Source organism: Chaetura pelagica, unplaced genomic scaffold, assembly GCF_000747805.2.
Source record: "Chaetura pelagica isolate M959 unplaced genomic scaffold, ChaPel_1.0 scaffold249, whole genome shotgun sequence".
NCBI classification, from domain to species: Eukaryota; Metazoa; Chordata; class Aves; order Apodiformes; family Apodidae; genus Chaetura; species Chaetura pelagica.
In genome coordinates, this window is record NW_009954538.1 from 1398507 (window position 1) to 1411927 (window position 13421).

At 48.6% G+C, this 13421-nt stretch overlaps 2 protein-coding genes across 2 annotated transcripts in view; both read right to left on the reverse strand.

Moving 5' to 3' along the window:
- UNC119B (unc-119 homolog B (C. elegans)) overlaps positions 1-7527 on the reverse strand; it is a 10531-nt gene extending 3004 nt beyond the window's left edge. The window contains exons 1-4 of the mRNA XM_010004865.1: positions 7473-7527; positions 7143-7368; positions 5340-5442; positions 3446-3674 (exon numbers count right to left, since the gene is read on the reverse strand). Coding sequence (XP_010003167.1) covers positions 3446-3674; positions 5340-5442; positions 7143-7368; positions 7473-7527 — 613 coding nt within the window. The remainder of the gene's footprint in view (positions 1-3445; positions 3675-5339; positions 5443-7142; positions 7369-7472) is intronic.
- MLEC (malectin) lies at positions 7514-10595 on the reverse strand. Its single transcript, XM_010004823.1, has 4 exons — positions 10418-10595; positions 8888-9064; positions 8711-8768; positions 7514-7980 (listed from the first exon to the last, which is right to left on the reverse strand). The coding sequence occupies exons 1-4, from the start codon at positions 10580-10582 to the stop codon at positions 7751-7753; spliced, it is 630 nt and encodes a 209-aa protein (XP_010003125.1). The 5' UTR covers positions 10583-10595; the 3' UTR covers positions 7514-7750.
- Positions 10596-13421: the final 2826 nt, after the last annotated feature.

A 13421-nucleotide genomic window follows, 5' to 3' on the forward strand; every position in this document is an offset into this window, starting at 1 on the left:
CCGGCCCTGCCGGGGATGGACGCAGCGGGCGGGTGGCAGCCGGGCAGGAGCGCTGGGAGTCACCTGGGGAAGAAGAAACACGAAACCCAAACAAAACCACCCACCCAGCCCCGCAGCTCCCGTCCTGCTGCCCCCGGGACAGCGGGAGATCAGCCCCTCGCTGCGCAGCAGGGGCACCTGGGTCTCCCGTTAATTAAATCACGGCCAGAATCCCCCAGCGCAGCAGGGTAATTACAGAGAGCAGGTGTCCCCCCAGAGAGCCCTCGTCTTTTTAGAGAATGGTGACAAGCACTTTTCAGGAAGCAGCCACGAGCCAGCGAGGTATCAGCAAGGGGATGCAATGGAGTGCAGACCCCACTGCTGCCCTGGGAACAGCCCAACTGCTATCCCTGGGGAGCTGGGACCCTGACCCGGGCAGGGGCAGTGCCAGGACTGTGTGCCCCGAGGAGGGCTGCCCGAGGAGCACCTGTACCCTGCCAGGCTCTCCCAGCTGTGCCACTGTCACCCCCACCCCGGGCCCCTGTGAGCAGAGGGACAGTGGCAGGTGTCAACCCAACCCTGGCAGGAGGGACCGAGGAGGTCCCACGGGAGCATCACAACGAGGAAAGGACATAATTCTTTCCAGAAGAGGGGCATCCCACCAGCCTGTGGTAGGCACTGAAGAGCTGCTAAGAGTCACCTCCAGCCATTTGGGGAACTCAAGCAAGAACAAGAAACATTTACATCCTCTTTGCAGACTCCAGCCAACATTCAACAAGCTCAAGATGACTGGAAGCAGATCCAAAGTAGTGGTTAGGAAAGTTTGCTGCTGCTTGTAAGCAGCATGTGCCTGCTACTGCCAGCCAAGTGCTATTTCAAACAACCCTGCCCATGCCAGTGCTCCCAAATCCTCCATGGTGCATCATGTTCAGTCCCTCTAGCCTGTGCCCTCAGAAAGACAAGACCAAGGATCCAGGCAGTCCAAGATGCCTTGTCTCCCAAGACCAGGCACCTAAAGGAGGAAGGTGCCACTTTCTCTGGGCTCCAGCTACAGCCCCTTCCAACCACCTTTGATGCCATTTCAAGCTGAAATCGGGGCAGCCTGCAAAACCTCACAAGGCAGATAAGATCTCTGGTCTTCCTGATCCGAGCAGCAAGCATCAACGAGGTCCACATCAGCAACTGTAAGAGGATGTTGAACTGTTCAACTTGCACATAATCACCCAAAACAACCGGCCAGAGAACAGCAGAGCTGTGCGGGAAGCAGGCAGCAGCAGGGAGAGGCTGCAGCAGCACTGGGATGTTGAACTGCATCTGGGCACAGGCTGCAGCCCCTGCAGGGTGGGCAGGAAGGCAGAGGGGGCTCCTCCACCGCCAGAAAAGAGGGACCACCTCATCCAAGTGACAATATAGTTTTGTTTATTTTCCTTTAACACACTGCTGGTTAAAACTGCCAGACAGTAGATTTCAGAACATTCCCTCAACCAAGCATCCTGGGGAAATTAAAAAATAAAACCGCTACTGTGTACCAAAAATAAAATAACCCACCCCCACACCCATCTTTTCCCCCAAACTAGTCCCTGCAAAGCCAATGCAATCAGAAATAGGCATCTGTGCTTCTCACCCAGGGCCCAAGCTTGCTGCAAAACAAACAGAAAAAATGTCACTGCAAGTTGTTATAACACAAAGCAATGGACATTAAAACAAAAAGTCCTCCTGAAAAACTCTTTGTACCAACAGCAAGTACTGATGGAGATTTCCCCCCACACTGTTTAGCCTTTACAGACAATTTAGACCTGCAGCTTACAGTAGTCTGTGACATGTCCTTAATGCCAGCAGCACAGGTCACTTCCACACATCCCAGCACTAAGGAGCACTGGGACCATTTACCAATGCTAAAAGCTGCTACAACCATGGGATCCAAACATCACTGTCACCTGCCCAGCAACTTGGCAGTCCTGGCTACTGCCTCCTGGCACAAAGCACAAATCCTTCCTCTGCTCTGGGACTGCTTCACTAACCTGGCTGTTTCTCAAGTGGGAAAGCCCTGAACACACAAAAACTCCATAGAAACCATGAAAAAAATCAAGACCCCCCACTTGGCAAGCAAGTTTCCAGACACAGCTTCACTCAAGTGCCCTAGCTGAGGAGCTGTTAAGTGTGACAGAACAGCCATTGTAGCAGAGGCAAGCACACCCTCACTGCATGTGACTGGGAACAACACCGGGGCAGAGATCCCACATTTCCTAGGTTCACACTCTCCCCAGTCAAACTGGTTCAAGCTGTACTTCGCCCCTTGCCTTGAAATCTCCATCACACAAACTCTTTAGCTGAGACCTTTGATGTTTGCAAAAGATTATTCACATTTTCTAATCATCCAGCACTGTTGCTAGGAGGGAAGAAAGCACTTCTGTCTTGTTGATTATTTTTTCCCTTTTTTTTTTTTTTAAATAGAGCACTTTTTGGGGAAAAAAAAAAATCAAAACTTATCCATTACTTGCAGTAGTGTTCCGCTGATCAGCCTGGGGACAGAGCCACAACATCCCACCCCCTCCCACATCTTCCCCCCCCAGTCTCCAAAAATAGTATTTAATATACAGCAATAAACTCTGAGCAAGCCAGAGTCCCGGAAGACATGGACCTGCTTTCACCTCTCCCATCCATCCCAGCACCATTTCCCTGTGGGTGCTACTATACTCCTGGGACAAATCCGTTTGGGATCCAAGGTGAAACACACGAGCCCCAGCCCTGCTGGGCAGCGTGTGAAGCAGGGGTGCAGCACAGGAGGCCTGTTCATGTAATCACATCTCTGAGCCTTCACAGCTCTAGCCTGGCGTTGTGTTTGTGCCATCAAGAATACTTGTCTGAGCCTATTTGAGACTAGCCAGTGAGGACAGACTGGTGGAACCAGGCCGATGTTCAAAAAAGCATCCTTGAATTGTATTAGACTTTGGCATTTGTTGTGGAGATGCAGAAGAGCCAGTAGGTAAATTATCTCACTGCTGGCCCAGCTCCCACTTCTCTTGGATTCTCAGCAAGGATATTTCCCTCCCCGCCACGTAAGTGCAAGAAGCAGACAGATCTCTCCCACATTTGAGCACCAAACACAGCCTGAAACACTTGGTACTTCACAGCTGCTCAGAATCTGTCTCACATCAAGGGCTGAAGCTGCTCTGCTGGTCCTCTCCCCCCTCCTGCTGTTTTCTATCCAAGACAGGCCTGTTCAGCCCAGGCTTTGTTTCTCTGACTGTTGCAATCCCGTTTCAATTTATAAGGAAGACCAAGCGACAAAGCACAGGTTTCTCCTCACTGATCAGACCCAAAAGATGTGGGGCAAGCCCTTGGTGAGTTGGGGGGCAGGACCCCCAGGCCACACACTGCACACAGAAGCTGTAAACATCACACAGCTACTAGGACCCAGCTATGACTCACTCGGCTCTGAACTGCAGACACACAGGCACCAGACTGTCTGGAAGTTCTCCATCCTGCCTTTGGGAGATTTCTGGGGGAGACTGGACCTGAAGGAGCTCTTCCAGTTCTTCTGTGCCCTGCTGGGCCTTTTTCCCATTGGCCTCCAGGGCTGGAACCAAAGATACTTGCTCAAAGTTCTCTGCTTCAGCTTTGACCTCCAGAGCTGTCATCCAGGGACAGTGAGACAGTCCCCAGTTGATCACAAGGGCAGGGAATGCCTGTCCCTTGGGGGAAAAGAAAAACAACTCTGAAGCTCCTTAAAAAAAAAAAAAAAAAAAAAAGAAGCTTCTTCAAATAAGACTTTTATTCAAAGCCTGTGAGGAAGGCACCAAAAAGAGTCAGGAATTAATTTGGCTTACTGCCACCTGGGACACTCAAAAGGGTCAGAGCTGTTGTTTCAGTCACACACAGAAGGGGAAAATGGCTTGGCTAAAAGGTACAAAAGGAGGAGCTGATGAGGGGGTAATTAAAATAGGTTTTGGAACCACTACCCTGAGGCTGGATCCAGGCCCAAAACAAGATCAATGGTGTAATCTTCCCTTTATTAAGTGGAAGCTTTAATAACTTTTATTCAAAGCCTGTGAGGAAGGCACCAAAAAGAGTCAGGAATTAATTTGGCTTACTGCCACCTGGGACACTCAAAAGGGTCGGAGCTGTTGTTTCAGTCACACACAGAAGGGGAAAATGGCTTGGCTAAAAGGTACAAAAGGAGGAGCTGATGAGGGGGTAATTAAAATAGGTTTTGGAACCACTACCCTGAGGCTGGATCCAGGCCCAAAACAAGATCAATGGTGTAATCTTCCCTTTATTAAGTGGAAGCTTTAATAAATTGCCTTATCTTCCCTCTCTGCACAACTGCTCCATGAATCAAGCTAAGGTGTGCTCTGACCCAGCTCCCCATAGGCTGCACAGGGACACACACCTCGTCTGCCTACTGCTGGCTGCATGCACCAAAGCACGAACAGGCTGCCTGCCTCTGCTCTCTGTTAAACACTGTCTTGAATATTTCCCAAAAAACCTGTGCTGGAAAAGCTACAGCCATCCCAAACTTTCCCTAGTCAGGACCAGGTACCTCATTACACCCATCTAGCTGGCTTGCAGATGCTAGACAGATGACAAGGGGGCCAGCCTGAATATGCCATTTCCAGCGAGGTGCTAACTCCTTATCCCTTACCATCCTCTGGTGTTCTCACATACTTTGTTTGAAGGCTCCTTCCAAGGCAAACCTGGATCAACAAGGAAAACTGTTCATAGCACCATGACAGGGTCAGGAACCCCCAACCACCAGCTTTGTAGTGACAGAGATGCATAAAAACAGAGCCAAAACAACTAAACTGTAACCATGAAGGAGGAATTATTCCTCCTCCCTATTCTTATTCAAATAAGACAAATCCATCTGAACCCAGCAACTGGAACACAACAGATCACACCCTGCACTGCTTTGCTTTAGGGTGGATAATGGCACCAAATGGGTGGCCTGGCTGGCAGGAGAAGCAGGAGTAAACTATACTAGAAGTCTTGCCTCCAACATCTAAATGCACACCCTTTTTCTCATGTTATCCAAGGTGCAGAGAGTACTGGGTGAGCCACAAGAAGCCGAGTGATTACTTGCTCCAAGGATGCTCAAATAAAAGGCCTGGAGGAAAATGGCTCCTGACAGAGAAGCCTACTTTCAAGCTCAGGTTTTTGCTTAACAAATCAGCAGTTTATGCTTCTCAAAACTGATAAGATCTAAATGTCTCTATGCTTCAGTTAAAGCAATCCCGAAAACACTGGAGAATCTCTGCAGGCACTGCCACCAAACAAAACAGACCTCCTTTTATAAGAGTTTTCTAAGTACTAGGATTTTAACAGCAGCTAAAAGATGAAGCAGACAACTTCAAGCTCACCACCTTTTTATCATAAGGTTTGTTCTTAAGATCTGCTTCACCTCCTTCTGGTGTGGCTGAGACCCTCTTGTTTCTCACAAACTGGCTGTTACCAGTCATGGAACTGGAGAGGAGGTAATTAAGGTCCTACTTTTTAGCTCACAGACTTGGGGTCAGGCCTATAGCAGTGATGTATTTGATCAGAGAGGTGAGGCTCAGTGCCACTGCTGCAGAGAGCAGTGCTTTGTCACCTGTCCCCAGCCCCTGTTCTGGAGCTGAGGAGCTGACAGCTCCTTTCACAGCTTGAGGGTTTGGAGGAAGTGAAGGCTTCAGCTTTCCTGGCAGAGCAGAAAGGCTGCTCCTTCAATTTCCTTTCCAGAAACTAGGGAATTCTGATCTTTTTCAGACAGGCAGAGCCACTGCAAGGGATCAAACACAAAAACAACCACTCAGAAAACTTGGGCCCAGGGAGCAGCAGCAGCTCTGGATCAGTAGGCACAGTGAGGGCTTTTGCTCTGCTCAGCCTCTGTCAGGCTGGCGTGGGCTCTGCCTGTGGAAACAGAAACCTCATGCAGAAATATCCCTGGGGAAAGAGGATGACCTTGTCTCCAGCATTCTTGTCACTTCCAGATCTCTGGAGAACAAACCACCATGCTCTACCATACTGACATGTTGGACATCTGCCCCTTCACCACAGTGCTGTGACACACAAAAGGCTGAGCTAACTGCAGACACCAACCAACTCCACTGCACTTCCCACCGCTGGCAGGCCTGGATCCTGCATCAGGGAAGGAGCTCACAGGGAGCATCCATTCTGTCCTACAGCATAGGTTGTTCACATTCCCAGGGCACGGAGGGAAGCTAACCATTGGGAAAGCCAAAAAACCAAGTCCAGAACCTCCACTCTAGGTCATCTAATTCTCAGCTTCTTCCAAAGGAGAGGTCACTTGCTACAAAGGGCAAAACAAAGAACTGGGCTTAAAATTATACCTTTGAAAAGAATAGGCTATCAAAGGAAACAAAAGCCATAACCAATACAGAAAACAAGTGCATCTGATAGATGCTAACAACATCAGCCTTTCACAGGCTACAGCAGAATCCCTCTGCAATAGATCCAACATTACAATTGCCAAACTAAGAAAGTCTCTCCCAACTGGTGCAGCAAATCAGGCCAGATAAATGCCTCTGCTCCTGACACAGCTAGCACTCTTAGGAGGAGAATGTGTCCACAGAGGCTGAACAGCTAGCTGGAGTCTTGGTATCTTTATGCAGCAAGTACCACACATCGTGTTGCACACATTCAGCGAGACGCAGAGTCAGGCTCCATCCTCCATAGTCATTAGTCACCCAGTGGCACCACAACACCTCCAAGCTCCTGGACAAAATGTGTACCCAGGCCTGTTTTTAGGAGCTGGTTCCCTGCTTAAGGAACTGTATTCCATCCAGCAAAGGCAGAGATCTTGCAGCACATGACTTTCTCTCAGTGTGGGATATGGCCCAGGACTGCTAACATCAGCTTCCGACAGCCCCATACACTGAGAGCCAGGACTCAGTTTACTCTTGGATGCCCCAGGGAGGACTGGAGGCTGCACATGGTGCGAAGGGGAAGGCGAGGGCCTCGCTGCTTGCTGGCAGGGGGAAGTTAAGCTCCCTCTTACCTGGACCTGCTATTCATTCCAAATGAATCATCTTTTTTTTTTTTTATCTTTTTTTTTTTTTTTTCCTTAAATTATGAACATAATGGAGAAATTGAAAGCAACTGTGTTTGGTCCAACTCCTTCCCTCCCAGCCCCTTGGCTGATGCTCTGTGGGGCTTCCTCTCACAATCGGCAGAGGCAGAAGAGGGTAGGAATGAAGACACCAAAGGCCACCAATATAGGAAACATGAGGCTGCTGTTGTCCGAGGCATAGGGGTTTGGTGTGCGTGGGCCTGACTGAACCCGGTTCTTATTTGCCTGTTTTTTAACACTGGAGCCATCATCATATTCATCTTCATCATCATCTTCCTCTTTTTTCTCCAGACCCGGGTGCGGCTGCAGCTTTGGAACATCTGTTGAACGAGACAAAAGGTTCCAAGGAAGCAGGATGTAACCTGGGTAATCACCCAAGCCAGTCCATCCCTCTCTCCCAGGTCTGACATGTGCACCAGGGCACCTGACACCAGATCAACACCATGGCCAGAGCACCCCAGGAAACAGGAGCAGCCCATGGTGCGAAGGGGAAGGCGAGGGCCTCGCTGCTTGCTGGCAGGGGGAAGTTAAGCTCCCTCTTACCTGGACCTGCTATTCATTCCAAATGAATCATCTTTTTTTTTTTATTTTTTTTTTTTTTTTTCCTTAAATTATGAACATAATGGAGAAATTGAAAGCAACTGTGTTTGGTCCAACTCCTTCCCTCCCAGCCCCTTGGCTGATGCTCTGTGGGGCTTCCTCTCACAATCGGCAGAGGCAGAAGAGGGTAGGAATGAAGACACCAAAGGCCACCAATATAGGAAACATGAGGCTGCTGTTGTCCGAGGCATAGGGGTTTGGTGTGCGTGGGCCTGACTGAACCCGGTTCTTATTTGCCTGTTTTTTAACACTGGAGCCATCATCATATTCATCTTCATCATCATCTTCCTCTTTTTTCTCCAGACCCGGGTGCGGCTGCAGCTTTGGAACATCTGTTGAACGAGACAAAAGGTTCCAAGGAAGCAGGATGTAACCTGGGTAATCACCCAAGCCAGTCCATCCCTCTCTCCCAGGTCTGACATGTGCACCAGGGCACCTGACACCAGATCAACACCATGGCCAGAGCACCTCAGGAAACAGGAGCAGCCTGGCCAGAAATAAAGCAAATTGATGCTTTGGTCAGAGAGGGGCCTTGAACCTCCCTTGTTCAGGAGCTAGAGGGGCTCCAACTCCAGCACACAGGGAGATGAAAAAGCAAGGACTTTACTAGCACTCCCCACTGCTATCCAAAGGAACTACCTTGTCCTCAAGCTGAGGAGGCAAAACAAAGCTCCAGGTAACAAACACTTAACTACTAGCTAAAAGATCTCTGTAAAGTACTTGTCTCTAGGGCTGCTGCTCACATCCAAGGCCAGAGGGAATTTATCTATAGCTTGTAGCTGTAGCTACAAGCTAAAATGGACCAGACGTGTTCCCTTCTTCTCTACCCGTATGCAGGAAGTCCTGAATCAAACTGATTTTTCTTATTCCAAAAATGATGCAACTTTGTGCACTTGGACGAGTAGGAGGACACTACACACCTACTTCACTCTGTGGGAACTTGCTGAGAGAGAAGCAGTTTTGGCAGAGGTGGGTCAGCAAAAAGCTATGATCTCATGGTCTGAGAAGCAACAGGCTGCTCTCCAAGGGGGAAGAGCCTTCTGGCTCAAAAACTGTGCTTACCTTCCACTGTTCCTTGCAAGATGTATAGGGCACAGATTTTTGGATTGTCATAGTAGCCCTAGAGAAAGCAAAGAAGGAAGTCAGTGCTGCAGCTCTGAGGCAAGAAATATTTCCCTCTCCTCTCCTCGCACACAGCTGCATCACATGGCTGGGGAAGAAGGGGAAGAAGTGTACTACCTTTACAAACTCAATGTGGAGCTTCCCTGTGAATGTGGAGACCTCTCCCTGGACACTCAGCTTCCCCTTTTTGATACTCATGGGAATGATTTCATCATGAGCTGTGCTGTGTCCAACTCTGTCAAAAATGTCCAAGTCCTTCACCACCACGTGGCCATTCAAGCGAACATCAAACACCTTGAGGGTGGAAGAAATGTCAGAGTGTCAGAACAGATACAGGCATGTGACAGTTGAAAGGGGAACAGAACAGGAAAGGTCTCTGTTATGAACCCAGGACCAGAAAGCATTGCAGCAGGCACTGTCCCACCACACACACTGCACTCCCTTGGGAAGGATTCAAAGCCCAAAAGCAGCCAAGTAAAGACACTGAAGCATTACTATTACTTTCAAATACCCTGACATCTGACTTCAACTTTTAAAATAACCTCTACATTTATTGTTCAGAACTGAGGACAGCACAATTTTATTCTGGTTTACTCGTACTTTTCTTTCACAGCTTTCTTCCACCTGCTGGCTGAAGAACTCCTCCTGCCACCCCAGGATGGCTGTGGCACACCACACCCTAGGGAGTTCAGCCATTTCTAACTAAGAGCCTGCAGCAGAGAAGAGGAAACAAGCTGGTGAAGTACACAGGGTTTGAAGGAGGTAAAATGTTGAACTGCTAACCACATCTGTGAATTCAGAGTGAAAGTCCTCCTCAGGCTGTAATGACTCAAACTTCACTCAGCACCTGGGGAATCCCAGCAGAACCACATGAAAGAAGAGGAACCAAGGATGCCTCAGCCCTCCAGTTTAATCTGAGGCTGCTTTTTGCATCCATTCCGTAAGCCAGCTCCACCAGTTCTACTCCCTGAAATACCTCACTGGCAGGAAGGCAGCACAGTGCTTAAGGAGCAGGGCTCTAAAGAAGTCGATGGAATCAGAGGAAAGCCAGACTAAAACACTTCTCCCCCAGTTTATCACACGGCTTTGAGTTATTTGTGATTTTGCTTCCACATCTGTACACAAGGGATTTCAGAAGTGGACAAGGATTATTCTTCTCTAAAGAGCAGTAAATAGGGCTGAATTTAACTCTGTGCTTTTAGGATCAGTCTGAACCAGTATCAAGTCTTATTACATTTGTAAAAATTGTTTTGAGTAGGTTACTTAACCCAGATCACTTCCATGATTCAATCTGTACAACACTTCCTCCAGCACAAGCCTGCTGTGAGACAGGGAACAAGCATTCACGAAAAAGACAAAACCACTTCTCAAAGCCAGCCCAGCCTAAACAGATCATAAAACTCTAGTGCTAGTTATGTTTAGTTGCACATTTGCTTGAATACTTCGTAATGCAATTTTCCAGGCCAACTGTGTATCTGGAAGAGAGCTCGAAGTTTCAGAGACCATGAGAGCTCCAGGAACAAAATTAAGCACTAGTGCCCTGCTTCACTCCTTTCTCCAGCATGCAAAGCAGCAGAGGCAACCTGGACATGCACAGGCTTAGCCAGGAACTTGCATCAAAGAGACAAGCAAGGAGTTGCTGCTTACCTTCTGTTGTGACTGTGCAAAATAGACCTCTGCAAACTTCAACACCAGCACATAGTCACCCTCCTCTTTGATGGGAACTTCATAGCCAAAGGTTTCCTCGTTGTAGCGCTCAGTCTGGTACAGAATCTGATCCTCCGCGTTGGACCGCAAGATTGGCAGCTTCATACCGTAGTCAGAAGCTGGGTTCCAAGCAGAAAGCAGTGAGAGGAAGGGTTAATTTCTGAGGCACAAGGAAGAGACGCTTCAGGTGCTTAACTCCCTAAGTGGCATTTAGGCCCTGGTCAGACCTGACTCCTTTCCTTGCTCTGACCAGAAGGAGGCACTACTGGAGCAGAAGCAGAGGCAGCCAAAGCCCCAGAACCCAAGCCCTGTAGAAAACCGGGTCTGCATCTGATGCAGTCTAAGACACAGTAAACTCACTTGCATGGTTTCAGAAAGAAGAGTCTGTTTCACAAATAGGGCACAGAGCCAAAGGGTTTGGCCGTTAACTCCTGCTTCAAAGATGGAAAACACTAAGAAAATTTTTACAACATTTTCAAATTACTAACTCTCCAAGTACAAAACCAAACAGTGTGGGACTGACTTGACTCATTCATTCAACAGATTTGAACTTTGCCATTGATGGCATCGGGCTATAGAGACTCACCCTCCTCAAATGAAAACCTGGGGAATGGCAGAAAGATGAAAAGCATTTGACATATTACAAAACCCTTTCTTCTCACCACAGCCACACAATACCTGCTAGCTTGAAGACAGGAAGAAGGAAGCAAGAAAGATACACAAGGGTCTCAAGAGCATCAGCAGCTCCATCAGCTGCTGTTCTCACAATCACCCAGCTGAAATGGGCACTGTTTGCAGGCATCTGAACAGCCCCCTGGGAAGGGCCCAAACAACATTCCCCAACAGGACAACACCTGAGAAAAAAACAGAAATCATAAAATTTTGCCTCTTCTCAGTCATTGTTTCACTACCTCTACAGCAGCCCCTCAGAAGATCTTGACTTGACATTTTATTGCATCACGTTTACTGTACAAATGCAAACTGATGCCTCCAGAGCTCTGAACCAAGTTACTCTCCAGCTAGGCTGGAGCAGGAGGGAAGACTGTGGACAGCATCTTCCCACTGGCACTGCAGTCCGGAGAAGTCAATCCAGGCAAAGTTCTTTGCTGACACTTGCCACTTCCACCCCCATTTCCATGGGAACAGACACTGCATTGGCCAAGACAAAGCAAGAACTAACCCAGTGCACGTTGCCAAAGATAGAGCCAATGCAAACGAGCTAGGGGAAATTAATGCCACTTCTTAAGGCTCCTGTTTCACACACAGCTATTCAGGCAATCTTCTGCTTCTCTTTACCACTCAAATCCAGGTGCAAAGGCTAAAGACTCTAATCACCAGAAATACAGAGGATAAAAAGTTTAACCTGTCCTTCCACACAAATATTTCTGGCCAGTTACAGATGACAATGACAGCAAACCCAGGACTCCACAGAAGTCAGCTCCTCTTACAGGAAAGCCTGCATATAAAGAAAGGTCTTTAATAGCCAAGAAGGTAATGGGAGAGGGAGATCTGTCACCTGCATATCAGAGGTCTGCTGACATAGGTGTAGAAGTGAACTTGATTTCATGAAGCACTGACAGGCAGCTCACCCAGAGATGAGCACTGTGCATTAAGATGTGACTCAAGCCTGTTTGGCACATGGCTATTTTATAATTGCCATCAGCACATTTTGCCCTTTAGGGCACAGCACCTAAACTGAGGCTTGGGGGAAGAAAGAAAAAAAAGGTTTTAATTTGCCCAACAGCAGTACAGGCCAGAAACACTATCCCTAGGTCATTTCCTCCCAGTCAGCCACATATTTCTGCTGTAGACATTACATGCCTGTCTACACAGAGGGGAGCCCAGAGTAAAGCGTAACAATGGTGCAATAAAAAGCCATTGATGGAAAAGCAGCTGAAAGCTCAAAGGGGTAAAGTCTCCTCTGCTGTGCCTGGCACTGCTGGCTGAAGCAGGATTACTGGAACAGCCTGCTGTTCAGAGGAGACACCACAGGCTTTCCCCAAAGGAAAAACATGTCGCAGTATACTCAAAAAAAGACCCTTTTTTCTCCTTAGCTCAAAAATAAATTGTTCAAGTCTACAAGGACATTGTCCTTCAAGTCACACATGAGAGGTCTGTGAAGGGAAGCTGACCTACAGCAATCAGTGCACCTTGTGTGACAGGGGTGCCCACTTTCATGGAGGTGAAAAACACCCAACAAACAGTAATAATATTTAAACGTGACACCCTCTGTATCCATTGTGCCCAAATGGCTCTCCATTCCAGATGGCACTCACACAGGCTGAGCAATGGCAGTAGTAGCTGAATGGCACAGGACAATCCTCACCATCCTACATAGAAATAGTGAAGGTTAGACAGAAAAGTCAACAGACCACTCATCTCTGCCCTCCACCACTTGCTTGTAACTGACAGGAGCAGCTCAGCGGAGCTCACTTTTCAGTGTCTGCAAAGCAACTAAGTTTTGGTGCACCAATTATCAGAAACAAGCAAAATTCATACAACCCAAGTGTTTCAATGAAAGCAGGAAAAGGCAACCTAAGTGCAGGTGTACCAGTAGTTCTCCATCCTGCTTCACTGGCACACAGAACCTTTGATTCACTAGTTACAGCACCAGATCATATCCCATCTGCCTCTACTTCTGCTCTGTCCCTGCCCTGCTCCTCTGCCAGGGCTGGAGCAGGCCCAGCCCCAGCACCGGGGCTCCCTGCAACCGCCTCTCCCTGCTGGGACCGGGCTGCCGCTCACGGGAATCACAGGAATCACCCGCACCGGGAGCGATTCCGCTGCACAGAGCGGGCAAAGCGTGTCCTCACGTCACGGAGAGCACGGCAGCCCGGGCTTCAAACCGGCAGATCTTGCTGGGGTCTTCCAACGGAGAACGGGAAAAGAGGAGCCAGGCGGCTGCATGCGGCCGGTTTGGCAGCCTGACCGCTCCCGTCGCCTT